Raw genomic sequence first — 27,435 nt, 5'->3', positions numbered from 1 at the left:
AAAGTTTCCGGTAAAATGACATTTATTTGGCTAAACACAGAAGCCAAAGGAAAAAAAGAAAAGCAATGCACAAAACAGAAATTCCACTTCCAATAAAATGAGGAAATGGAATTTATAGTGACAGGAAACAGGTATTTAACACTGATCCAAAAAGAGGCGCAGCAACCTGTAAGGTTTCTGTTAGTGCTTTCTGTTTGTGTTGGATTCTCTGGAGACAGAATAGTAAAAGACCATCTAGGACATCCTGACCATCACAGAATGTAACTCAAAAGCGTCTAGCATTAAAAACTTGATCCCAAGATCTTTACTAAGCTGATGACTAAAATACTTCGAATGAACAGTGCCACCAACAAAAAGCTACATAAAAATATAGACTGGGCAAATTAAAATCCCTTCATGGTTCCATGTATTAGTGCTAAAAAACCCCCCAGAAATGATTTCTAGTATAAATACATTCACTCCTTTCTGAAGGAAAGACATTCTGGTTCAGAGCTTTATGATGTGGCGCTGCAAATGCAGAATTTAGCTGGATTCGAGGGCTTAAATTGGAGCAGTACAGAAAGCGCAAGTCTGAAGGACTGGCTAGATGTGTGGGGACAACTTATTGCTTGGAATAGTCTCAGTGATCCTTTTTCGGAAAGGAGAACTGCAGCGGCGATGGGAACAGAAAGGATGTGACAATGCAAACACGCAGCTGAATCCAGGCGGTGTACAAGGGTTGTTAAAAGAACGAGACAGCGCAGGTTCCGCCTGGCTACACGGAACAGCCACCTGTGGGCAGGCGGGATCTCAGAGTGGCCCTGCAATGCCTGTCCGGAACCACGTCGTTCCGAGTGTGGTTTGGGGCCTCTAAGGTGGGACCCAGGCACACGCCAAGATCCTCCACGGAATCCTGGTTACATGTGTATCATCCATGCAGGGATGACTCCCAGGACAACCAGATTGAGGCACGGAAGCTGAAACCGAGGGCCACTTCAAGGCCACCAACTAATGACCCGTGAGCACCTATTTTACAGGCAGGGAAGCACTTTGGGGATTAACAATACACCCAGAAATATTCACTGAAGGACACCATCTGCCTCCTTGTGCTGGCCGCATGAATGCCTTGCCAGGGTCGAACTCTGCTGACACAAACGATCCCCTAGGTGTGTGCAGCGCAAGAGCGAGCCTCGCGCAACCTTGCTGCCATTGGCACCACGCTCGGATTCGTCTCCTAGACTGGGGGGGGGGGGCATGTGTTGGAGTCTACGGTATTGGAGTCTACGGCTCTGTTCATGCCCCACCTCTGGTTATGAAGCGAATGGCGGCACTCCAGAAGTTTTAGCCCACCAAATTGCCCACCCTTGGTGTAGAAGCGGTTGGCCAACCACGGTGCAGCATGTCCCTTGAGTATCACTGCGTATACGTGGAAGGTGGGAGCAGCTACTAGAGGCAGCCTGCTCCTCCGTTTTGTAATAGCTTGCACAAGCCTTTCCAAAGATGCAGCATTCTTCCAAGTTAGCCAACGAAGGCAGGAGGATGCCAGGCACCCTGCCTTCCTCTCCCCACGGAAGAGGGGTGACCACAGCTGCCATGCAGGGTGATCCAAATGGAACCAGCATGCCTGAAATAGATGCTCACACCGAAGGTCGTCAAGACCTTCTTGAAGCCCTTCAGACAACTCTACAACTGGCCCCAATGGACTGGGTAGGCAGAGAGCGTTCCATGTCTGTATTTAGACTCCGCAACTCCTCTCCAGCTCGTCCCCTTTTTTAATTTCCTGCTGGCAAGCAAATGCAGCCAGCTGCACCCTAAGCTGAGGCACAACACCCCCGGTCTGGATGGGGAATGGGGATGCTCTGCGTTTCTTCTGTGCGGGAGTTCCTAGATAATGGCTCGTTCCAAAAGCACGTGGCAAAGGGGGGGGGGAGTGTGGGTTTCGACATAGTTATATGAAGAACGAGTGCAAGGAGGATGGGTGTCCGTGTGTTTCTAGGAACCATTCTGTTGTGAAGGAAGAAAACAATTTCCACCTGAATGTGAGTCAGCACTGCAGAAAACGAGTTCTCGCTATCCAGCTAGCAGTTGTGCAGGAAGCCCAAGCCCATTACCCACAAAATGCACAGGGAGCTACAACGGTTTCCCTTGCCCAACAGTGTGGAAATCCTCACAGTGTATGTCCAAATGTTTGGCAAGGGGGCTGTGTGCAAATTGCATGGAAGCCATTGCACAGAATCCGGATGAGCTGAGCCAAGCGACCTCAGAATGTTGGAAGAGGTGCAAGCGATTTATTGGGACTAGATAGGTGAGGATCGGGGCACGGGGGACGGGAAAATTGGGAAAACCAAATGACCAAGCAAACCAAAACCAAAACCGAACAACAATATACCACTGAAAGGAGGGTTCCCACTTTTGGAAAATGTGGAAAAACGGAGCTGCTTCCACCCGCAGTTTTGCCCTTACCCTTCACAACTCTAGTTGTGGTGTTGTCTATTTGTGCACAACATGTCGATGCCCAACAGGAAGGCCCCAGCCACAACCTAACCCACAGATGAGAGTCAGCTTGGGCTCTACTGAAAACGCAGTGCTGCAAAGGCGATCAGGAGAGGGAAGGGTTTCGCTCTTCCCCCTTTGAAGTGCTACTCGCTGGAGCTGCAGCAGGCACGGATTCTGCGTCCATCTACAATAATCGGATATCCCTGTTCACAGACCAGCCACCTTCAAAGCACGCCCAACTCCTCTGGACTTACAGGGCTTGTGCCTCGTTAATCCGCATAGGTACGGCATGCAGACCGCCACGGGACCCTCCCCACGGGAGAACAGCTTGCGGTGGGCATCATGCACATGTCTCCCTGCCCATGACGTGCAAGATTCAGGCACCACTTTCCTCTGGAATGCGCTTCCATAATACGCCTTAAATGTGGGAGCGGCTTTGCCAGAGCAAGAGCCTGCAGCTGGGAAGCGCTCCCGCAGAGAGACTCGAGACCAGACGCAGCGCCACACAGGCCAGGCCAACGCCCCGCCGTTGCGATCGCCCCGCAGCTCTGCATCCCGGAGGGGAAGTCTGCCCGACGCAAGCACAAGAGACACAGCCGCGATGTTCCAAATCACCCGGGTCTTCGAAAGAACCACTCAACTAATTGGCCCCGGCGGTTGCTCCTGAAATCACTTTTCAATTGAGCCATCGATACGAATATCCCGTCGCTGCAGGGCCTGCCCTGTATTGTTTGGATCCGCTGAGCTGGCCGGCATGCAAGGGCTGCCTCAGGGTTGTTTCAGACTGGAGCCCTGTGGCGAGCGCGCCACGGCCTACAGACTTTCACACAACAATGTGGGATTGTTGTTGTTCCTGTGTTGCCGTTATGTCCAAGCTCAAACTCTGAACTCCCTGGGAATGCAGAACGGGCGCAGCGCTCACCCATGGCTCTCTGTTGTGCCAGCTCTGGCTTATGTGCCCTCCAAGTGCCTTGAATATTTTTCAAGATGCCCCCAGGACAGGACAGCTGCTGCCCCCGGGCTCAGCGCAGCCCGGCGGCCTGTCCCACCCCCGGCCTGTCACAATGCAAGCCGGCGGCCGTGCACAGAGGTGCTCTGAGCGCAGGACAGATGTGGCTCGTGAAGCAACCCAGGTGTGCAGCTAGGTTTGAGCAATGCCCGAGAGGGAGAGCCAGGGACCGTTTGTTCCGGGAAAACCGGAGACGCAGCCCCTTGCAAGGCTCGCTTCCAGAGACAATCCATCCGCAGACAGAAAGCGACCGATCCGACGGTCCCGGCGGGACACGCGTGACACAGCTAGGAGCAAAGGCTGAGGGGGGCAGAGCCCGTGCGAGGCGTCTGGCGCGATGCTCAGCCGTGCCCTGCAGGGAGCAGAGCGAGCAGATGGCAGAGCCGAGCGCCACTCCCTGTGGCTCGGGGGCAGAGCAGCAGCTGCGCAGCGCCCTCTGGCTGGCCTCTCCGGAGCACCGCAGCCGGCCGCTCGAGTGCTCCCTTGGCGGAGGGGCTGGCCCTCCCCCCCATCGGGAAGGGCAGGCGAGAGGCCCCGGGTGGCTCGACGGCCAAAACACAGACAGACACAGGCAAAGCGCCACGCAGACGGATGGGCGACCGCGAGAGCGGCCTCTGGGTGCTGGGCTGGGGGAGCTAGGTGCAGGCCCTTTCGGAAGACTGCAGCCAGCCGGGTGGAAGAAAGACCAAGGCCAGGCGCCAGGAAAGGGGTCGCCAGCCTTGCCGCCCACGAGCGGAAGGCCATCGGGACACACGGCCAGGTTCGCGGGTGCTGCTGTGCAACAGCAAGTCCAGAGCAGGATCAGGATCGAGGCAGCGCTAACCAAACTCTGCAGGAGCCTCCCGTAACCTGGTGCTTTCGTAGTGTTGGACTAGGATGCCCAGAATCCCCCAGCCGAGGGGGGATCCTGGACATACAGTCCAACGCGTCTGGAGGGCCCCTGGTTGGAGGAGGTGTGCTCTCCAGAACGAGTGTGACCCATCTGGGCCTGGCCCAGCTCCTCGGTCTTCCCCCAAGAGCCCGACAGAGAGGACCGTGCCCGTCCAGCTCCGGAGCAGCAACTGCCTTGGACGGTGGGGTTGCGATGCCTCAGCAACTCGGTGACAGGCGGCCGGACCAAACCTTGCCCTCCTGGCACCGCTTTGGGAAGCGAACCAAGGGGGGGTGGGCTGGGGGCCAGAAACCGGAAAAGTGGAAGAGCAGAATGCCCAAGGCCCCCCCCCCCCACTGGTGGCACGAGCGTGGAGGGCACAAAAGGTGGCCGTCCCCGCTCAGGCACCCTGAACGGAGTTTCCGAGCCCCACGCTCTGCGGCCGCCCGCCCGCCCCTAGCCTGGCCTCCCGCAAGCATCTCCTGCCACGGGAGCTTGCAGGGCCGAGGGGACGCGGCCTGCAGGGAGGGGCAGGACGTCTTGGGGCAACCTGGAGCCCGCGTGCCGGGCGAAGGGGCAGGCCGGGGATCCGCCCGCCCGCCCGCCCCCCGTTCCTCTGCCAACCCACGTGACGCCATCAGCTCCGGTTTAAAAGACCGCATGTGACTGAGGAGAAGAGAACCGCGAGGGAGGGGGAGTCACAGTGTGCCGCGCGCCCGGCGGGGGCCGTGTGGGAGAAAGGCGCTGCTCGGGCGGCGGCGGCAGGTCTGGCCCCCAGCGCTCGCTCAGCAGGGCTCTCGCCCCGCCTGGAGGGGCCGGCGGGCAGGGGGCTGGCGGCACCTCTCCCCCGGGCGGGGCCGGCCGGGGGCTCAGTCCTCCTCGTCCTCGCTGATGTCGTAGGTGACCGTGGGCTTGCTCCGGGCGAGGGTGGCCGGCGACGACGGGGGCGTCCGGGCGGTGAAGGGCCAGCGGAAGGAGGGGGAGGGCGAGCGGTCGTGCGTGGGGCTGCTGCTGGGGCTCTGCTTGGGGCTGATGGCTTGCAGCATGCGCCCCTTGCCCTCCTTCAGCATGTGCTTCTGCAAGAGAGGGGAGAGGGCGGTGGGCGAGAGCCAGACCCTGAGCCACCTCCTGGCCCCTTCAGCATGGTCAACAATACGCCTCAGAGCAGAACCGTGCGCTTTGGATCTCTCTGCAACCCCCATTCCAAGATCTCTCACTGCGGCCTTCCTTCCGCGTGGCACCTCCAGGTGTGCTGGAGTACAAGCCCCGTGAAGAGGGAAGCTGATACCCGGGGCACCTGGAGGGAACCGACCCAAGGAAAGCGCCCAGCCTTTTGGATCCGGCCTCTCTGCTTGCTCACAGGTACCCAAAGCGGCAGAGTGGGGTCCTGGTTAGAGTGGAGGGCATGGCGTCTGATACGCAGGCCCAGTGCCTGATGGAAGGACCATACCTGCTGCCTTGGCCCATGAAGGAGGTTGCTTTCTGTTGGACTGGCCCACCTGCCAGCTTGCTCTGTGCATGAAAGCGGAGGGGCGACCTTGAGCGACCGGCCTCTTCTGCGTTCAGGGCGGACAAGCCCTCCTCCGGGGTACCCCATTCCCCTCAGCATTCCAGGGCCACTGGGCATGCTCCGTCCTACGGGGCCATTTAGGGGCTTCCCTCCCCCTTGCGGCTACAACCAGGGCGACGCTCCCCAATGGAGGAGCTCGCCTCCGCCATGCCGGATAGCTGCGTCCATCTCAGGCAGCGCTCCAGCTAGTTCCACCCCCCTTACGGGAGAGGCTGGGACAGCGTTTGGCGCAGGGCGTGCGGTATGCCGAGGCCGAGCTGCAGGGGCGACAAACCCAGGCACATGGTCCCTAAAGCAGTGGGGCCAAGCCGCGAGCCAGGGGCAAATCCGGCCCTCCTGGGGGCTTCGGAACTCCGCTGGAGTGGAAGGCTGTCCCTGGGCCGGAGGAGGGTTGGCGGCGGTGCTCTAAGAAGAGGGAGTGGAGGAGACAGGACACAGCCTGGCCGCCCCCTTACCAGAGCGCCTTCGGGGCCAAACATCTCCAAGAAGTTGCCGATGAACTCGCGGGACTTCTCTTCCCATTTCTGGATGAGGTCGATGCTTTTTTCCTCCACTTTCTGGACAAATTCCTTGGACTTCTCTTCCACGTCCTTCACCCTCTTCTTCACCTTGTCCACACGCTCCTGCAGATGGTATTTCTTCTCCTGTGAAAAGGTCAGACATCAGGTGAGGTACGATGCCCGAGTCTGCCACCCCCAAGACCAAAACAAAGCGGCCTCTGGGGACAACAGGAACGCAGGAACACGCTAGCAAAAGCAAGCCCAGGCACTCGGATGGCCTCCTTCGGACTCCGCAGAGCCTTGGATCTTTGGGAAGACGCAGGACAAGAAGGAAGTGGCTAAAGAGCATAGAACCAGAACCAGAGCAAGTCAGAAGGGGTTTCCTGGGCCATCTAGTCTGACCTCCGGCTCTAGCCGGCTCCGCTCACGACAGGCCCACCATGTGCACGTCCAGCCTATTCTTGAACACCCGCACCGATGGGGCCTCAACCACCTCCCGTGGGAGCCCATTCCACACCCTCGGGGTCCTGACTGTCAGGAAGCGCTTCCTGGCATCCAAATGGAACCTGGGTTCCCTGAGGTTTGCTCCACTGGAACACGTCCTGCCTTCCTCTGCAGGGGAGAACAGGTCTCTACCCACCTCCGTGTGACACCCCCCCCCCCCCATATACCTGGATGTCACCAACAGACCCCCTTGCTTCTTGGGGGCAGCAGCCCCTGCGGCTGTTTCTCCTCTGGGAAAGTCTTCCCTGGACCATCAATTAAACCAGGCTTCCCCAGCCCGGTGCCCTCCAGATGCACTGGACTGCAGCTTCTATCGTGCCCAACCAGGATGGCAAACGGCTGTGGATAATAGGAGCTGTAATCTCACACCTCTGGAGGAACCCAATTGGGGGAAGCTGATCAAAACAGACGCAGCCCCCGACCTTCAAAGACTCCCTCCAGGTTTAGGGGAGGGGGGCCTCACGCAGGAGCCCCAGCGCGTTCTAGACCCTGGCAAAGAGTTCCGCCTGGAGCGCTGGGCCCGTTCGGCCCAATTCTGTCCACCCCGCCGGGCAGCGGGGGGTGTCCGGGGTCCCGGGCAGAGAGGGGCCGTTCCCATGAACCTTCCAGCGGAAAGCGCTGAAGCAGGATCCTCCTCCCGCAGCCCTGGGGCCTGCAGGCGCCACAGCGCCGTGGAAACGTGGCAGCCACGCCAGCCCGCCGGCACACACTCACGTTGATGAAGCTGACGTTGAGCTCCTTGGCTGTGTAGCCTCGCTGCAGGTTGCGCCGCGCGTAGACGTCGTAGTCCCGGACGATGCGGGTGATGATGTCGGAGGTGGAGATCCCTTCCGTCCTCTGCGTCGGCGCAAACATCCCTGCAGTGGCCAGAAAAGGGCTGGGTAGACGCTCCCTGCGGGCAGGAGGCCTCGTGCAAATGCGCAGACACCCTGCCCCTTCTGGGGGCTTGCGAACACCATCACGCAACAGATCGTGGGCAGAAAGGGGAGGGGGGAGGGAGACGGGGAAAGGCGGGACACACGGCCCTAAGGTGCCAGCGTCCGCTGCGCGGCCCTCGCTATCCACTGCCCTGCAGGGACCGGCCAACTCACCCCAGCCCCCCGCGCCTCTGGGGGTCCTGCAGCCAGTCTCTGGCTTTCGGAGGGGTGCTGCCAGGAACACGTGTCTGCATAGCAGGCTGCCTTGGGCACTTCAGAAGAGGCAGCGAAGAAAAGGCTAAGCGGCTACATGAAAGCTTTCCAGATGGTGGTTTGCAAGTTCCCTTTCGGGGTGGGAAGCGTGAGGGACGCGGGGGACCGCCTGGGCCTGCTTTGCTGATTTTCATGACAAAGGCTTTGCAGCCTTTCTGACCGTGGCCGCACTGTTCTGCGGCGACGCGGCCCTGCGCTTTCCACAGCGGGGGGCAGAGAAGCAGACGGCTCCTGGGCATCACTGGCCGGAGGCGAGCCAGCCTGGGCAGCAAGGCGACTGGGTCGGCCCGCTTACCCGCCTCCTTTATGTGCTTGTAGACGTCATCGCTGTCGGCAGAGGAGTACGGGATGTCATCGTGCGCCACGAAGTCGATCTGCAGGAAGGGCAACGAGACCTGTGAGCAAGAGAGGGCGGTGCCTCCCACGCCTTTCGCGCGGATCAGGATAAAGGCTCCCCCACTGAACGGGGTTCTCACGTGAAAGCGGAACGGCTCGGCCGGCTCTGCGGCACGGAAAGAGAACCGCAAAAGTCTGCAGCGAGGGAAACAAGCCAAGGCAGAAAACTGGCCATTAGGGAAAGGGGCTTAACGACGAGAAGCGGATGCCAAACGGAGGCGCTCGCCTCCCTTCCAAACTGAACAGGCAACCTGTTCCTCCTGCTGAGGGCCAGCGCCTTGCAGCGCCCCGCTCTGCTTCTCGCCTGCTCTGCCCTCCCAACCCCTGGAGTAACGATGCCAGGGCCACCCCCGCCTCCAAGCTGGGCTCGCTCTCTCCGAGCTCCAGTCTGAGGGATGCCCGAGCACCCAGCCCTCGTGGCGGGAGCAGCACGGACCAGACGGCTCCCCACGGCATCCCCTGAAGCCCCCCCGTCCTTCCCCGGCAGGAAGTGAAGGGTCCAGAGGAGCGGCGGGAGGCCCGACACCTCCCCGCCGCCCCGCGGAGCTCAGAGGTGCCGCCGACGCACCCCTTTACCCTGTGTTCAGCCAGGAACTCCGGCGTGAGGGTCCACGGGGCGTTCCGCACCACCTCGTCCACGTAGCGGCAGTGCTGCACGGCGTCGTAGCGCTCGTTCTCGTTCATCACCGTGAAACCCTTCAGGTTGTGGGTCAGCTCGTCGCTGCAGACTGCGGGCGTGGAAACGACAGGAGGGCGGTCAGGCTGCCCAGAGCGCTCCGGCCCCCCCGGCCACAAGCCTGCCGGCACTTGCCCCAGGGCACGCCTGCCTTCTCCTCCTCGCTTCCCTTCAAGCCCTCCTTCGGCAGGGAGGCGTCTGAGCAAAGCACGGTGGCGAGGGTGCCCAGCTCGGGGGGATGGCCGCCTTCCCCCTCGCCACGGTTCCTTGGCAGTATCGGCCCCTCTTGCCCAACAAGACCTGAGCCACACTCGGCTCATGGCAGCCTCCAGAACGGGTTCCTCGTGCAGAAACGCAGGAGGGGACGCAGCATGATTCACACCAGTTGTGGGTTGCATCCATTTCAGCTCAGCACTGGCTGGGAGCAAACTTTAGACAAGCCGCGCACTTCAGTCTGTCTCCCACGAGATGCTTTTCCTCTACAGAAAGCGACCTGCAGAAGCAGCTGTGCATCCAGGTCCTCCAAGTGGGATTTTGCAGAGAAGACGGGTAAGGAAGAGCTGCTGAGAATCTAGTCTCTGGGCTTGGGGATTGCCTCTGAAACGCCCGTGGGGAACCCGCCTTCCACGGACTCCTCCAGAGGCGTGTTGCGAGGAGGAGAACTATGGTCGGATGCAGGCCTACCAGCGCAGAGGAACAGCCACGGAATGGGAGGAGAGCAGGAGGTGGAACCGGTGGAGGTTCTGCTTGGCGTGCGGAAGGTCCCCCGCTCAACCCCCTCACCTCCAGCAGGGCTGAGAAAAACGCCTGCCTGAGACGCCAGAGAGCCCGCGCTGCCGGTCAGAGCTGACAGGGTAAGGCTGGGTGGAGCACGGCTGACACACCGCACGGCCGCCCCCCATGCGGGGGCTAGGCACCCTGTTTGCAAGCATGGCCAGCCATGGCGGCCAGGAGCCAGCCACAGAGTTCCCCCTCTCAAGGAATGGGCTTGGCCCCCCGGGAGCCACGTCCGGCGGCGGATGCCGCGAGCGATGTGCTCGGCGGAGCAGGGCTTTGTGGCCGACGGACTCTATGCCCACCGGTTTCATGGGACAAATCCCCAAGATCCAGGAGTGCCCCCCCCCGATGCGCTGGACAGCAACTGCTGCCATTCCCAGAGCTGGGGAAGCCGTCCTGGGGTACGAGAGCGGGGGGAGCCTGCACTCGGCCGGCCTCCTGCCACCACGCCGTTTCTCCGGCCAACAAATTCCTTCTCTGCTCCCGTCTTACCTCCGACAATGAGGTATGTGTTCGGGAAGAGGTTTTTGGCTTGCATCAGGGCGCGGGCGTGTCCAGAGTGGAACAGGTCGAAAATTCCATCGGCATAAACCCGGACTGGTCTGTCCACTGAAAAGAACAGCAGCAACAGCCGAAAAAAGCCCGTGAACAAGCTGCAGGGAGACCCGGCGCACGTCCAGCGGAAGCACCTGCCCGAGGCCCAAATGTTCAAGACGTTCAGCACCCTCCGGATGTACTGGACTACAGCTCCCAGGGGCTGGGGATGCTGGAAGCTGTGGTCTGACACACCTGAAGGGCGGCAGGTGGGGAACGCCACAGGGGCCTTGCCAGGGTGGCGAGCACAGCTCCTTCGCCACAGCCTTCGGAGCGTGCGCTTCTGGGCCCCCGTGGCACGGTGCGTGCGTGCACGAGGGGGCCCCCACCCTGCCGCAGGAGCAGCACGAGCCGACGCTCGGCCGCGCGTGAAGCCCGGACCAGCCGTGGCCGGCAGAACCCGCCACGAGGGTGTGGGGAGGGAGCCTTCCCCCCATGCCGCCGTGCTCCTACACAAGAGCCATTGCTGCCTGTGGCATGAGACCTTCCCCAGAGGAAGCCTCCCACACAGGGCCGCTGTTTCCCCCTGGCTTCCTGCACGGACGCAGCCCGCAAAACCTGCCTTCCGACACCAGCTCCTCGGGCAGGGAGTGTGTGGATGCAGGGCGTACGCAGCTGCCATGCGGGTGCCAGGGGGACGGAAGGGCACGGCCAGGCCCCTCACACGGCTCTTTCCACAGTTTAAGGCTAAATTGGGGGTGCTGCTGTCTGGATTTGGTGAGAGGAGGGTCCCAGGCAGGGCTCAGGCCACTGAGCCACCACCCGGCCTGTTGGTGGCAGGGGGGCCAGCCAAGAAAGCCCCTTCCCACACAGGCCAGGGCAAGTCCCTCCGAGAGCAACCGGGGGACCTACTCCGGCCAATTCGAGGGGGCCTGGGCCTCCTTCCCCTCGCTTTCCACCCTGCTGGCACCACCACGGCACAAAGCAGGCCTCTTCCGGGGACGTCACTGCTACTGAGAGAGAGAGCGCGGCGATCCCGCAGGCTCCCCGAGAAAGTGGGGCCGGGAGGAGCCACAGCCATCCTCCGCAGCGCACACTGGGCAGCAGGCAGCGGCCCCGGCGAATCCCCTCCTGCATCCTGAACGCTGAACGAGGATGTGCAGGAGCGGAGCAGGGAGGTGCCCCGCGATCTCCTTTAAGGGCGCGGAGTGAAGCCGAGTGGCGCAGGGCCAAGCCTTACAGACTGGCCTAGTTCCCTGGAAGCAGCGGCAACGGCATTTCAAAACACGGAGCCCACGCCTTCTAGGACATGGTGCTCCTTACGGGGTACAGGAGAGGTGGCCAGAAGGGAGATCTGCAGATGCCCGGGACTCCACCCCCCCCCCCGAAGCCCCTCTTGCCACCGCTGATGGTCAGGAATGCCAGGAGCTGAAGGCCCAAGCACCGGGAGTGCTGCTTCATGCCCAGCCTTTCATACAATGGCCTTCCTTAACCAATGGTGCGACCAGCATGATGGAAATTGCAGTCCAACGTGGGTGCGCGACTCCCCTGCCCACGGCGCTGGGACAGAGGGTGAGGCCAACCCCTCCATGGAGATCCCAGGCTGTCCAGCGGCCGGCAGCTTCGCCATGAGCAGCTCGGTCCCTCGCGTGGTTCGAACGGCACGCAAGCAGCACTGTGAAAATAAAGGGCGCCCAGGTGCTCCACTCGGTCTTCGCTGAGCATTACTTACATGGGGTCCCTCTCGTCGCCTCTTCAAACGTTACTCGGACGTACGGCTTGCTGTAGTCCACCTCAAGCTCATCGGAAAACGGAGCTGGCTCCCTGAGCCCCTAAGTTTAAAAAGCCATCAAGAAAGTAGGCCAGCTTTGAGGAGAGAGAAAAAACACCGCGGAATATTTACTCAGCACTGAGTCAGACCCGGAGAGACCAGAAGGCCCCCTAGCCCAGGATTATGGGGGAGCGGCTCCATGTGCTCGTCCAAATGGGACACAGGTCAGAGGTGACGTGTGTGAGGTTCGAATGCCATCTCCACTTGAGAGAGGGATCTTGGCTCAGAGGCGTCCTTGAAGAACAACGGCCCACCTGGGCAAACCAGCAGAGGAGCAGATGCCCTAACCTAAGGGCACAGGAGATGCCCGGCCGGAGCAGACCAGACCCCAGGCCTGTCCAGGGTCGCACTCCGTTCACAGGGGGCAAGCCCGCAGGGGGTGTCTGTCCAAGCGCCTCTGCAACTGGCGGGCGCAGGCAGGCCGGCCGCCGCTGGTAAGGGAGGCGGCACTTGGCCAGCCGGGCTAGTCCCACGGACAGCTTCCTCCGCTTCGTGCAACGCAACCTGGTATGTTCATGAACCCACTTCTCTTGCTCTGGAATTAATTCTACGTGAAGCCCAGGAAGTCTGCAGGCATATTGTACATCGTGCCATCATGTCATTCTAGAAATAATACGTGAACATTCAGCTGATGTTTGCCTGTTTCTCAGCCCAATTCGAGGCTGTTTTTGAACTATAAAGCTTTACGTGGCCCGGGACTACGGGACATGTCGGAACACCTCTCCTAGTATCAAACTGACAAGCCCTTTGGTCGCCATCCGAGGCCCTTCTGTGCGAGGGATTCCGAGGGTGATAACACGGATTTCTCCAGGGCGGCTCCTGACCGTCCTTTGGTGCCACATGAAGACTTCTCTGTACCACCAAGGTATTTGACAGCACGAGGAGGATTCTGGTGCCAGTTGCTCTATCAGATCCTGGTATTTCATTGTTTTTAGCTGTTTTGAATGCTTGTCCCCTACAGATGTTATATTGCATTTTTATCATGTCGCATTTTGGGGTTTCGGTTTTTGGAACCCTCCAGGGAGCTCTGGCTGTCGGGCAGTGCAGAAAGGAACCAAAGAATGAACGAACGTGCGGCTATAGACTTCCCTCTCTGGCCTGCGCAACTCTCCCTTCTTGGCAGTGTTTTTCCAATAGCAGGAAAGCCAAAACCACAGTGAAACGAATAAGCGTCTCATCCTTCTTCTCCAGACCCTGCTCAATGCCCGCCTTGGGAACCCGCATCTTTCCCAACGGGCCACGTACGACGGTGATGTGTATTTACCATCTCTCCCCCTGAGCAGACACCACGCCTGTGAAGGAGCAGTCGGAAGGTGCCTGCATGTTCGGGGAATGTTAGAAGAACTCCAAGAGGCCCCTCCCCTCTTGTAAGGACCGAGGCCGGTCATTTCTCACCAAGAACCACAGAAACCGAGTGCCAGTTGGAAAAGAAAAGAAAACCAAGAGGTGGTGACGGGTGAGCGGGTTTCACGAACTCTTAACACAGTGATGGGAAGCCTCAGGAGGTCCGAGGGACACTTCTCAACCAGACCCTCCCCAAAAAAGGGTTCTGCAGCACCACGGGGGCAAATGCAGCCAGCGCCGACCCCTGCGGCCCTCTGGGCAGCTGTGGATGCCACAGTCTTTCCATTAAACGGCTTCCCCCTTGACGGTGCCGGTGTGGGGCTGGGGGGGCCACCCAAGGCCTGTGTGCCCCCTGCTCCTGCCCTGACATTGCATCCCTGCTGGGGGAGAGGAAATGCTGCAACCTTTTAAGAAAAAAGACTAACTGTTTCGAATCCCTGGCCCTTTTCCTCTTGTGGTGCAACAGAGGACAGAGTTGGTAGGCAGTTTAGAGGCAGCTGAAAAGGGCAAGCCCAGCAGCATCCGATATATGGATGGGTGGGAGGAAGGCTGCAGGGTGCCTGGGCTGAGATTGCAGCGAGATCTGATCCCCGCTGCCAGCGGGCGAGCGAGCCTTTCCCGGGAGGGGCAGCCGGGATGGCTCACATTCCAGGCTATGGTTACACTTTCACTTTGGCCAGCTCGGCCGGCCGGCCGAGCACCACACAGACCCACCAAAGGTGTCCTGCAAAACGCAGAGCCGCGCCCTTCTGATTGCTCTGCCTGAGAACATTCCAGCATCCAGACACCGAGGCCTGGCTTAAGAGGAAGGTAAACCGGCCCCTCGGTTTCGCTCGTTAAGCCCCCTTTGCATCCTCTTTCTGCAGCCACTTCAGTTCTTTGGCTGAAGTGCAGCACGCGCCACCCAACTCACTCGCGGTCAAACGCTGCCGGAGGACGCCACACCGGGCCTTTCACTTACAAAGCAGTTCCGTGGCACTTTGGGTGGTACACCGTCCGCCTCGGCGGCCCCGTTGGGTCCAACCCCTTCTTTCCTTCTTTTCCTGGAATTCAGTCTGGCTGAGCCTTGGGGTTCCATCCTGAGGATTGCGTCCGGCAGTTCAGCTGGCAAGACCTGCTGGAATGAAGCAGGCGTGCTCTTAACAAAACAGGTCCTGGGGAATAAGAAACCCCTAGAAAAAGGGCCGGGGGCAGGCTGCTGTAGCGGCTCTTTCGGAGCGGCTGCCAGGCCAAGGTGGGGACTGCTGCCCGTTGCCCTCTCGCGCTGAGAGACGAGAGGGTGATGAAACCCGCCGGCTGCCAGGAAGGTCTTTCTCCCATGACCCAGCAGGAATGTGGGAACAGCAAGTGGTAACTGTGCTTATTTTAGCATGCCAGTAAAGCAGCAGAGCAAAGGGTGAGCATGTCCAGCCCCAGCGAAACGAGGCCGGAAGAGCTCTGCGGCCATGTTGCTGCCATCGGCTGGCATGCAAGGAGCAGTGGAGAGGCCGCTGGTGGGAGCAAAAGGAGCCCGCCGTTCTCTGGGGCTCGCCCAGCCCCTGCCATGCTCAGAAAAAGGCTTCACGCATGATCCTCCCCCAAAACGAACAGGAGCAGATTACAGGCAACCCATACATTAAATTTCCATGCCACCCAATAGCCTAGAACGAGGACCTGCCGTATCCAGAAGGCTGGGCTCCTAGGACTTTCTCTACTGTTGTACATTTTATAAGGGTGCTTTGCGGGCTATTTCCTTGCTGGAATCTGGAAGACACCCTCCACCCCACTTCCAAAATTATTTCAAATCACTGGCTGATGCTGCCTGTGGGCTGAATGGAGAGCAAGACTCCCCCTTCTTTTTCTAAAATGAAGTGCTTTCAGGAAGCCTGAGAAGCAGCCCAAGCCCACAGCATCTCCCGAAAAGTACTTGCGAACGGAAGAAGTGCCCTCTTTTGGAGGCACTTACCCTTGCCCCATGCAGCCCCAAGTTATGAAATTCCTCATCTGGCACAAAACTTCCACTTATGCCACATTTTAAGCAAGCTGTTGGGAACTGGTGAGAACCAAGGACACTGGCCTGTGATGCGACGACTCGGATAGACCCATTTTTTCTAGGTAGGAAGCACGAGTGACCTGCCTGCTAGTGCCGGAGGTGAGATGATCCCAGCAAGCGCGAAGAGAGGCGACATTCCATCCCGCGAGGACCAGAACTCAGGTCCGGTTAAAAACAGAAAGAGCAGGCTTCTCAACCCCTCTGGTTCCAAAAGCGTGGCGGTGCCAACCCCCCTCCCCCTGCTTCTGGCCAGAAGGGGAGGCCCGCTGGACCTGGCACTGTCACAGACTGGCCAGAGAGTTTCCGCTGTGGGAGGCACAGAGATGGAATGAAATTAAGTAAGTAACGTGGCAGTAAGAGTCCAGCACCCTGTGTCCAGCAGCAAACAATCACGTGGACGCTTGCCAGCAAGGCCTGGATGCACGTCCTTTCTCACGCTTGCTCCCCAGCGACGGCCACTCAGAGGCAACGTTAGCATTAGAATTATTTCATTACATCCACGCAAACAAAGCTCTCCAGACCACCCAGTCCATGGCGGCCCAAGTCCACTACAACAGTCCGCAAAGCAGGCGAATGCACCAAATCCATTAAAAGCTTGGAAGCGTTAAAACCAAACAGCAACAAGGAAAGGCTCGGGAAAACCTCCGGGGTGGAGAGAGGGGAATGGTGTCAGGTGCTGTCCTGCAACAGCAGGGAGCCGGACCCAGTGGCCTTCTTGGCCCCTTCCAAGCCTAGTCTTCTGTGAGACTATGATCACTAAACATGGAACGTCTGCTTTGCTGTCTTGACTAACAGCTCCCAACCGATCCCTCCTTAGTGTGTCTGCTCAACCCTTACTTAAAAAGCCGCCTAGTGACAGGTCTGTCTCATCACACCTTCTGGCAGTGGACTCGAGACATCCATTCTTGGCTGGGTGGCAAAGCGCTTTCTCTTGGTCTGCCGGGGATCTCCTGCCCTCCTTCATCAGGTGGTGAAAAAGTGTCTTTCCACCATCCCTGGCAAAATGTTATATGCCTCTTCAGCAGGATTTTTCTAAACCACTTGCTGAGGCCACCCAAAGTTTTATGGGCTGGCATCTGCCTGCTGAATTAGCAGAGGGTGCAGAGGAGAGGATTCTGACTGTTTAGAGCACATGAGAAAATCAAGCGCCATCTTCCCATATGTTCGTTCTCATATGGATCTTTGGTAGCCAAAACGGCCCACAAGATGGAGGTTATCTGCAGGAACCCTCAGGTTGCAGAAGAATATAAAAAGCCCCTAAGGGGGAAGAAATTCCAAGAACATGCTAGTGAGGACTGGATTCCTTTAGGGCCACGGCATGCTGGCTGGCTGTGAAAAAAAAAGACAAAGGACATTTGTCCTGACCAAAAGGTGCCATTCCGTGTTGCCCCAGGAAGACTGCCCTTGCCCTTGGTGGCAACATGGACACCACACCATCCCTTCATGTTTAAGCTCGCCCACGGGACCGGCCATGCCTGGCTTGTTTGCTTTCCAAAGGGCCGCTTAGTTGCCGGCTGTAGAAAGGAAAGCTCTTCCAGAAGGGATCCTTATGCCTCACGGCGGGCATGGGGAGAGAGAGCAAATGAAGCTGGAAGCCAAGCTGGGGGTGGAGGAGCTGGGGAGGAGGGGAGGGGGAGTTTGGGAAGGCCCTGCATGGCCTGCAGAGTCCCATGTGGAAGCAGCGTGGTGGTGGGCCTTCCCTGCTGTGGCACCCTCCCGCTGGAATCGCGTCCCCTCTGCAATATTTTCGGCACGGGCAACGATGACCAGTGTTAGCGTGTTTTTAAGAGGAGTGTCTTGGAAGATGACCTGCTTTGGGATCTTTAAAATGGGAGCTCTGATGCAAGCAAACAAGCCAGCCTGCGAGGTGCGGCCAATGCGCAGTCGTCACTTCCATGCAGCAGCGTCACCCTGCAGACCAAGGAATGCGACACGCACGCCTCCATCCTTCTGGAGTTCACGACCGAAGTCCGCATGACGGTCACGAAGGCTGCCCCCCGCCACCCGGCCCGCCTCTCCTCTCCCTTCCACACGGCCGCTGGCTTGGAGGCTCCATTTCCTCTGGAAAGTGCTGCCACCTGAGTGGCAGGGCCTCCGAGAACCCGGCAGCACAGCCTGGGCTGGTTTTCTTGGACGAGTCTTGGTCGGTACAGCGCGAGGATGCTGACGGGTGCTTGGCCAGGTTTGCGCAAGCACCTCTGCACTGCATCCTCGCCCCTCCTGGCTTATAAAAACCAGCAAGGAAGGACTAACCGGCTGGGCTGGGGAGGTGGTGGAGGCCTCTTTGCGGAAGGGGGTGGTCCCTTGTGCCTGAAAGAGGCGGGGGTGAGGCGACTCCTGACAAGAGCCTCCGCGGCCCAGAGGTCCTTATGCTGGCGGCTGACATCTCTTTCTGGGACAAAGGTTGCAAAAGGAGGGTCGGGGATCGACTCCGCTTCAGTCAGGGCTCAGGCCTGGGCTTGGTACAACAACAGCCTTCGTCGCCCTGCATGACAATCCACGGCAGGAGAGAGATGGGGGGTGTGACCCTGCTGATACTCCTGGGCCCCTCGGCGGCTTCTGCTACCATTAACCACGGCATCCTTCCGGGGCGCTCTCCGAGTTAGGAGTGGGGGGCGGGTACTGCTTTGCAGGGGTTCCACTTACTTGGAGGGCTATCTCCAGAAGGTGGGGCTTGGGGAACAGTGTTCAACCCTGTGGATTCTCCAGCTTGGAATTCCTCAGCGGTCTGCCGTCCTCCATGCTTTTTAACATTTACATGAAATCACTGAGTGGGGTCACACCTGGAGCTTGAAGTCCCCTGCCATCAGCATGCTGACGACAAGTAACTCTAATTCTCCTTTTCACCATTGAGAAGTGAGGCTGTGGATGTGCAGAGCTGGAGCCTGGGCGTGACAACGGACTGGAGGAGGAGGAGGAGGAGGAGGAGGAGGAGGAGGAGGAGGAGGAGGAAGAGGGCGCCTTATTTCATTTCCATATCGCCCCACAGCCAAAGATCCCTGGGATGAGGGCCAGCAGACAGACTGAAGTGCAGTCTAGTCAAGACTGAGGTGCCGTTAAAGGTCACTCCTCTGACCGGAACGTGGATGTACCAACCTGCTCTAGATGGGGTGGCACTGCTGCAGAAGCAGGCCTGTAGCCTGGAGGTGCTCCTTGACCCATAATTGTGGCCTCAGCGGCTTGGAGCGCCTCCTCCTCCCTTTGGCTATGCCCCCACCTGGACAGGGATGGCCCGGCTTCAGCAAACTCTAAACTGCGTAAGTGCAATGCACTCTATCTGGGCTGCCCTTGAAGACGATTCAGAAGCCGCAGCTTGTGCAGAATGTGGCAGCCGGATTAATAACGGGGCCCTGCAGGCCCTAACGCTTCGGACAGGTTCTGGCCTGCTTGCACTGGCCGCCTGCAGGCTCCCGGGTGCAATTCGAGGTGTTGGTTTTAACCAGGAACGCCTCACATGGCTTGGGACCGCGAAACCTGTTGGAGCACCTCTCCCACCTGGCCTGCTTGCACGCTATGCTCAACCTCTGGCCTCCCCTTGAGCGCCACCGCTGAGGGAGGCTCCGAGGACGGCAACAAGGGGGAGGGCTTTCTTGTGGCAAAACAGCCTCCCCCGCGACCTGCCTGGTGCCAAATTTGTCAACTTTCTCACGCCAGGTTAAGATAGAAACATAAAGCATAGAAACAGAGCGAGTCAGAAGGGGCCTCCCGGGCCATCTAGTCTGGCCCCCAACTCCAGCTGGCTCCGCTCACGACAGGCCCACCATGTGGACGTCCAGCCTGTCCTTGAACACCCGCACCGATGGGGCCTCAGCCACCTCCGGGAAGCCCATCCCATACCCTCGGCATCAGGAAATGTTTCCTGGCAACCACCCTAAACCTTGGTATCCTGAGCTTTGCTCCATAAAGATGGCCCTTTATGCTGAAGCTTTCAAAGATGTACTCAGCTACCAGCGGTTCGGAGGGGGGAGGTTACCCATCCTAGGTGATCTTAATTTTCCTTTTACAGGTCAGGTTTACTGCATATTTTAGCTATTTAAAATGTGCTGCCATGCTCCTTTGTTTTTATATTTGTTTTTACTTTTCGTTTTTATGCACTTCTGTAAACCACCCAGAGAACTTTGGCTATGGGGTGGCATGAAAATGAAATGAATAAATAAATACTTATTTTTTAAGGTCTATTTCCTAATGCATAAGCACATCTGTATTCCCTTAAGGTCCCTCTAAGGAAGAGCCTACAGATTACAAAAGTTACAAGACACCTACTCACCGGGCTGTGCTTATGATGAAACACCCCTGTGCACCTGCTTTGGCACCGCATGCTTTCGTTATGAAAACACACTCCGTGGCTGCGAAGGGAGGCTGGAACCCCCCAGGAGCCACACAGAAGCAAGCCCAGGAGAGGAGAAGCAGGCACCGGCACCACCGCCAGCCTGAGGGGGGCTTCAAGGTCCCTGTACCGCTTGCACAGAAGCTCCCAGGGCTTCTTCCGAAGCAGAGCACTGCTGACTGCCACCCAGACGTGCTCTAGGGTGCCCCTGACGAGCCACAGGAGGGGTGCACGGCCTACGTGCGTCCTTTCCCAGCAATCCCAAGTACCATGACCGCAGCCCAGGAAGCCACCACTGAAGGCGCACCTGCCGCTTCTGCTCCCACCTGCTCCACCGGCTGCGAGGACCGTGTGACCCAGCACAGGGGGACCCGGCCCAGAATCAGCTGCCTGCTCCCTCCCCCACACAGCCTCACACAGACTGCTTTTTCCCTGCGGTCCCGTAAGAAGGACGACGGCCTGTGCACATATGCACATGGTCTTGCACATGTGCCCCCCTCCCGTCAGCATCACAGCCAGCGCCAACCTGCTGCGCACGCCAGTCCACAGGCTCTAGAGGAAGATGGTCCTTCTTTCACATTGCCTGGCCTTGGCCATTAAATGTACAATCTAACTTTCCTCCAAGGAGTTCAAAGCAGCATACTTATTTCAGCCATGAAATATGTCAGGAGCAGGGTTCCCCCCATTTTCATTTCAAGCAGCAGGCTGTCTCTTTGAAAAAAGTGCTCTTCACAAAGTAGAGTCACAAGAAGGTGAGTCTCTGTGCATGAACAGAGTATTTTGCTGAACCTAAACTAGAAACTACTCCTGAGAAGTAGTTTTCCTTCTTTTCAGTAGCCCTGGGACCCACCCCTCTGGAGAAGGGCCACCTTCCTAGACCTATGCAGGCCCTGTACCCGGGTAGCCCTTCTAGCCCAGTGCCACATCATGGGGTCAGGAACTGGACTGGACTCCTCCGCTTCCTTTCCCTTGTCCCCTCCCTTCACTTCCAGACTCTCTCTGTTCCGATGGTCTGCCTGAGCACCTGGAGACAGCAGCCCTGAGACAATCTCATCCTCCTCTGCCATCTTGGTTTCCACCCTCCTCACTTCCCGGCCCTCCCAGCCCTCCTCCAGAGTTGGAGCCACCCTGACACAATAACCTACAGCATCTTACTCACCGGCAACTGGAATGTATGACTGGAACGGAAACCAAGAACTGGCTCACGCCATCAAGCCTGAAACCAGTCCTGTAATCCTATCTACTCAAGGAACATCTCAGTATCAGTCACACCGGAAAGTGGTCCTTCACTGGCATGCCTTCTTATGTAACTGGATTGCCATGTGCCAGCAATGCCCTTCTAGCTCTGACAGCCGGGTCTCTATGCACTGATGCTCAGGGGGCAACAAACCAGATACTGAAAATGGAATCACCCAGGAACCAGATGGACAGCATTTCAGTCTCTTTGGACAACAAAGCACACCATTTTTGCTATACTCAAAAATTAGGAAATTCCACCATTTATTTGTATTAAACTTGATGCTATCAGACCTGAGGTCAACAAAAACAAGTTGTCCCTTGTTTGGTACTCAAGTACACTGCCTTCCCCATCCTGGTATTCTTTGGACGTGGAAAAGCAAGAGCGGCATCAGCTTCATCTGCCGGCCTGAGAGGGCCAGGGGCCATGAAACGCCATCAGTACCACCCCGCTGCCTGGAGGGGCCAGCCTGAGGGAGATGGGTGTACGCCCTTGCTTGACCAGCATCACCTTCACCCTTTGAACTGGACCTTGTTTTCATTTACGAGCCACATGGCGCGACGTTTGTGGGCCTCCTGGCCCCCGTTTTCAAGAACACTTTCTTCCACACCCGTGTGTGTATATAAATGCCTGCCAACAAAGAAGTTTCTTAGATCTGATGAACTGAGTTCTGGTCCCCAAAAACCTGCCGCAATCTGTGCCAGGAGTCACTGCTAATTTAATGGACGATTTTGTGGTGAAGGCTCATGCCACAGAACTCTGCACACCTAAGAACAGAGGAAGAAATATCTGAGGCAGCAGGCCAGGGCGTGAGCGAAGGAGGCGAGGGGGCGTTCCAGAGCAGAGTAAGCTTGCACAAACAGAGCCGGCCCTGACTTTTGCCCCGAGGAGCGCAGGAACCAGAGATGTTTTCATTCACTGCCAAAGTATGTTGGCACTGTCAGTTTCAAGAGAGAGGTTCAGACTGCAAGGTAGAGTGCACTGAACTATGCTAGTCTTTGCTCGTGTGTTAGTGCAGAAAAAATCACACACACACACTCACTCTCTCTTCCAGTTATACTCAATGACCGAGGACTCTGACCATGGTGTCAAGACTGCAGTGTCCTGTGATGCAAATCAGGCGGAGGAATCCGGTTCAGATAAGGGAATCCGGAAGTCTGTGGATGGGTGCGTGGGGAGTCCTGCTACTTATTTATATGGAAACTAACCCTCTGCACTACTAGGGGCGATACCTCAGTGGCAGAGCACCTGCTTTGCAGGCAGGAGGTCCTGGGCTTGCTTGCCAGCTTCTCCAGGTAGGGCAGGAAGAATGCCTGCTCGAAATCTTGGAGCGCTGCTGCGTATCAGTGTCAGCAGTTCTGGGCTAGATGGACTAAGACGCTGACTCAGCATAAGGCTGCCTCTTGTGTCCCTACTAAAAGTACATTTCATCTTTTTTCTCCTTATGAGGGACCCACAGTGGCTTACATGGTCTCCCTCTTCTCCATATCATCCTCACTACAACCCGGTGAGGTGGGGTAGGCTGAAAGCCAGTGCCTGGCCCAAAACCACCCAAAGGTCTGCACGGCCAAGAAAGGACTGGAGCCCAGATCCCCCGAGTCCCAACCCAACACCCTCACGACACCACCGCACTGCTCCTCTGTGGAGCCTGGAGAGAGATTTCAAGAGCAGGCGTAGGTGGAACCTCCGGGAACTTCCTGTTCCACCCCAAGCCAGGATCACCCTGACTTTCTCAGCTGTCAGCTGAGCCACGGGGCAGCATTTGCACTATGATACAGTCCCAGCGCCGTGGCTCCTTTGCTGACTCACACATTCTCCGAACAAGTAACCGCTTGCATTCTAACTACAGTTTGCTTGGGAAAGTCCAGCGTACAAAGAATGGGTGATTTCCCCGAGGAAAAGATGAGTGGGATGCAGAGAACTGGAGGCATTCATGCTTGGTGCAGGCGAATACCCACATCTTATATGCCCCAGCCTGACACTGAGCCCTCACACAAGCCAATTCCATCTGGCCCATGAGGTCTGAACTTTCTCAAGGGGCTGGAAGACTCTCCTGCTTCAGGTGGGTGAGATTCCAGTTCAGAAGGGCGCTCTCACTGCCTTGCACCCGCAGCCATTTTTGAGCAAATGCAAACTGGCCCTCACCATGCAACAGGCTCAGCAGAAGCTGGAGAAAGATTCCAGACATCAACAGCCATTTCTGCACAAGCCTCACTGGCCTCCTGAAGACTATGCAGTAAATCTGAGGGACATCCCTGTTTATTAGTAGTGCTAAAAAGCCCAGCAGGACTTCTTTAACAGTTTGCACCAGACGAAAATTCAGAGGACAGCTTGCCAACTGAGAAGGATGGCTTAACATGGGAGCCCCGCACTGAGAAGGGGGCTGGCCCCTTCCAACTCCATGAATCTGTTCCTTTCTGGCTCTTGGCAGTTCATTCACAAGAAGAAGAAGCCTCCAAAGTACACATGAACCTATACATGTCTGCCCACCTTGAGCTACTTTTAATGGAATAATTTCCTGAAGCTAGTCTGTCAAGAGTTCTTTGTCATCCAGTTAAACAGAACCCAAAAATCGGAGCAAAAGCAACCCATATCCTTGCTCTGCAATATAAACAAAACATTCTTCATGTCAGTACAGTTAAGACTAAGCAAACAAGTATTTAGCTCTGGCACTTGCTGAAATGTCAGTTCTCTTGCGCATTATAAACTCCACACCCTTGCGCTTCCCTGGCATTAATCCAGGCCTGGTTATATGCTTAACACAACACCCAAGCCACAAAAACAAGCAACTGGTGCAACCATGTGTGGGCAATTCAAGTGGGATGGGGGGTGGGGGCTGCTGCCTGGTCCAGAAGTCTGGAGAATGCTCATTTTGGCCATTGAACTCCAAAAATAAACTCTCCATGGAAGTAAATTAAAACATAGATATGTGTTCTGCTCCAATCACATTGTAGTTTGGGCATGTAAATTGCATTTGTAGCCCATCTCGTTACCTTTCTGTTTTTTTCAGCTGGAGGAGGTTTCTGTGTAGTTCATGCAACACACTGGAGGGTGGAAAGCAACGGCCACCTCACACGCTCCCTGCCCCCCAATGCCCTGGCCTCCCACTGCCTTCCAAGCTGTTTCAGAAAGTTTATGGGACCAAAGGAATTGACAACCGGATTCCATGGAGATCTGTCTTGATTCTCTGGGGACAATCAGCAATGATTACATTGTGATGAAATGGCAAGCTATGTTCTGCTGCTTTACTATGCCATCAAGCAGGAGGCGATAAGAATGATCAAAGGGACAGGAGGCCACACCAAATTAGTGCTGAAGACCCAACGAAGTATTCCATCCACGGCTGACTCCTGAAATGAAACGCTGGGAAGGAAGGAGGAGGCAGGGCACAGGCAGTCGAGCAGGAAGACAGCTGGCTTCAGTGCTGCTCTCCTCCTCTGAGACCAGAGAAGAAAGGACACGCCTCTGGAGCTGCAAGGGGAACTGGCTCCCAAGGCTGCAATTAAGCACCTGTTCAGTCATCACAATTAAGCTCATGGGCAGCTGCTGCACGCAGATCCAACATCTGATATCCAGCTATTTATTGGATGGGCTGCGTAAAGCAGCTACTGCTCTCCTGTGTGTTTTCTTGGCCTTCTGGCCTGTAAGGATGCACTTGCTCTCTCCCCCGTGCCCAAAAGCATATTCATTCATCCACCACACGAATACACCAGATGGAGAGATCTTTGGTCCCAGAAAGCTTATGTCACAATCTATTCGCAAAACATTAGGGTGCCACAGAGCCCTTTGCTGAATTTTTGCTACCCTGCGTGGTTCAGAAGTCTTATGTGCAGATCCATAAAAATGTGTACAATTTCAGTAAGGTCTGGTGATCCTACAGTTGCGCTCCACCCCTCAAACTGATTTCCCCCCTAAAACTAATGATTAAGATATTGGTGATAAATGTAGGAATACAGTTCTGCCTAGAAGAGCAGACCAGACTGGAGTTACTGCGGTGAGGTGAGGAAAATGGAGACAGAATTAACCGGAAGAGGGATCCCACTGCCCCGTCCCCAGCCACCCCTGCCAAGAGCCACCCCATTGCTTTGTGTAGTCTAGGCATGGTCTCCAACTGCAGAGGTCCCACAGGGCAGCTACAGCACTGTCACCCTCCAAACAGCCCCTTTTTATGCCTCAGTCACATACCCCCATGCGCCAGCCTCTGCTGTGTGGTACGGTTTCATTTTCCACTCAGTTGCTCTTCTTTCCACCGAATCCATTGCTTACCCAAATCTCTTCCCACTGCCTCTGGGAGAGCTCTCCACACTGAGCATGGCCACCACTGCCAACCATCTCCTTGCTACATTTCCACTGCATTGTGTCGCAGCATCCTCTGCCCCCAAATGAACAAGCACATCCCATCAATGCTTCTTTAAGTCAGTCTTCTCCTACAGGGCAGAGATGCCCTTAAGACAAGACCAGCAACCCTCAGACTTCTTCCTTTCCTGCTCAGGTGATGGGGCTCCCATAGGCACCCATTTCCCAAGAAAGAAGGGCAAAGGGCGACCTGCCTCCCCTCCAATTCAAGTAAATCAGACCCTCATGTCTGTTATTTGTTCAAGGAAAACCCTAATCATGCCAGGCCAAACTGGTCTGACTCTCAGGTAGCTTTAAAAGGGGATCCAGGAGCCAGTCCTGAGAGAGAGATGAGGGAGGAGCCAAGCCATTTCACCAGCCCTGCTGAAGATCCCATGAAGGAGAAAAGGCCCATTGTACCCACCAGCCAGAGGCCACCCCCTTGAAGTCTTCCTCTCTCTCTCTCATTCTGGTAGGCAGCAGATGAGAATAGGAAGCAGAGGCACACCACCAGTCCCGCTGAAACACATTTCCCATTCTTACCTCCCCATTCAGCTTTCTTTCAGTGGCATGTCTTTCTAGATTTTAGGACTGCAGACAAAAATCTTACTAATTTGGTGTAAGCCACCCCTGAAGCAGGGAAATATAAATCCTTCAAAAAGATAAATAAAATTTGGACACAAAGGCCCTTTCTTTGCAATAGCTACCCTTTTCTAGCCCTCCCTCCAATCCACAAACGTCTCCAGGGGTCCCTTCTCAGAGGTGTGGCCCATCTCCTTCACCACGGGGACAATCTGCCAGGCCCTGTCAGTGCCCATCGCAACCTCCATTCCCTACTTCATTCGAACACTGGGGCGAAGGAGGGGGAGGAGAAGAGGGCTTCCCACATACATCGAAGGCAAGGCGCTTGCTTCCCAATGCCCTTCTAATGTCCTCATCAGCACCGCCCCCTCACTCTGCCCCCGTTCGAGTGCAGGGCCAGTGTGTGTGTCATGGCCAGTACCAGCAGCATTCGTAGGGCACGGGAGCCCCTGGGCAGAAGCAGTGGGCTGGGCTGAAGTGCTGCAGGGTTCCCACAAAACATATTCCTGTTACTACGCCACAATTGTGTTCCGCCTTTCCCCCTCTTGTAAGGGACTCGAGGTAGGTACAGGGTGCCACTTCATCCTCGCAACAACAACCCTGCGAGGCAGGGCAGGCGAGACTGCCTGGACAATGGGAGACTGTACGGGCTCCTCGTGCGCGGCGCCGGGGGCGCGCGTCGTATCCGCCATGCCCGAGGAGTCGCTGGGGCCTGGCGGGACCAAGGGTTCAAGCCCCTCCCGGGAGCCTGGCCTCACCTCCGCCCAGCCGCGGGAGCCTGGCCGCGCTCGAGCGCCCGACGGCCCGCCGCCCTCCGAGAGCGGCCACCCCGCCTCCCCTCGGCGCCCCGGCCCGCCGCCCGGCCTCGGCTTTCCTACCGGCCTCTCCCCGCAGGGCGCCGGCTGGGCTCGGCTGGGCTCGGCTCGGGTCGCTCGGCGGCGCTGCACAGGAAGTGCTTCCCGCCGGACGCCGGAAGGGGCCGTCGCAGGAGTCCGCGCTCGCGCCGCCCCCGGAAACCGGGGCCCTCGCGCCGGTTCCGGCGAGACGCGCTGCCCCGCGGCCCGCCCGGCTCCGGAGGGACGCTGCGGGCCCGCCCTCGGGGGGCCGGGGCTCGCTCGCGTCTTTGGGCCAGCCGCCCGACTGGGCCCGGCCGCCGCCCCTCCCGGCCTGGCACCCCGCGGGCGCGGCTGGCCATCACGGCCCAGCCCGGGCGGCGAGCTGCAGGCGGGGAGAGGCTGCCCGGAG

General features: G+C 57.6%; 1 protein-coding gene across 3 annotated transcripts; it reads right to left on the bottom strand.

Moving 5' to 3' along the window:
• PCYT1A (phosphate cytidylyltransferase 1A, choline) lies at positions 1-27,169 on the bottom strand. Of its 3 annotated transcripts, none has more exons than XM_044456252.1 (9): positions 27,069-27,169; positions 14,639-14,791; positions 12,235-12,334; positions 10,461-10,577; positions 9,092-9,243; positions 8,415-8,493; positions 7,644-7,786; positions 6,381-6,569; positions 1-5,431 (listed from the first exon to the last, which is right to left on the bottom strand). In XM_044456252.1, exons 2-9 carry the CDS (start codon positions 14,753-14,755, stop codon positions 5,225-5,227), a joined length of 1,104 nt encoding a protein of 367 aa, XP_044312187.1. In that variant the 5' UTR covers positions 14,756-14,791; positions 27,069-27,169; the 3' UTR covers positions 1-5,224. The 3 variants fall into 3 exon arrangements, with proteins under 3 accessions (XP_044312187.1, XP_044312186.1, XP_044312188.1); XM_044456251.1 differs by having other exon boundaries at positions 14,639-14,794; positions 27,069-27,142; XM_044456253.1 differs by lacking the exon at positions 27,069-27,169 and adding an exon at positions 26,949-27,013.
• Positions 27,170-27,435: the final 266 nt, after the last annotated feature.

Source organism: Varanus komodoensis, unplaced genomic scaffold (assembly GCF_004798865.1).
Source record: "Varanus komodoensis strain SLA01 unplaced genomic scaffold, ASM479886v1 scaffold82, whole genome shotgun sequence".
Classification (NCBI taxonomy): domain Eukaryota; kingdom Metazoa; phylum Chordata; class Lepidosauria; order Squamata; family Varanidae; genus Varanus; species Varanus komodoensis.
This window is presented reverse-complemented; position numbering and strand designations above follow the sequence as displayed.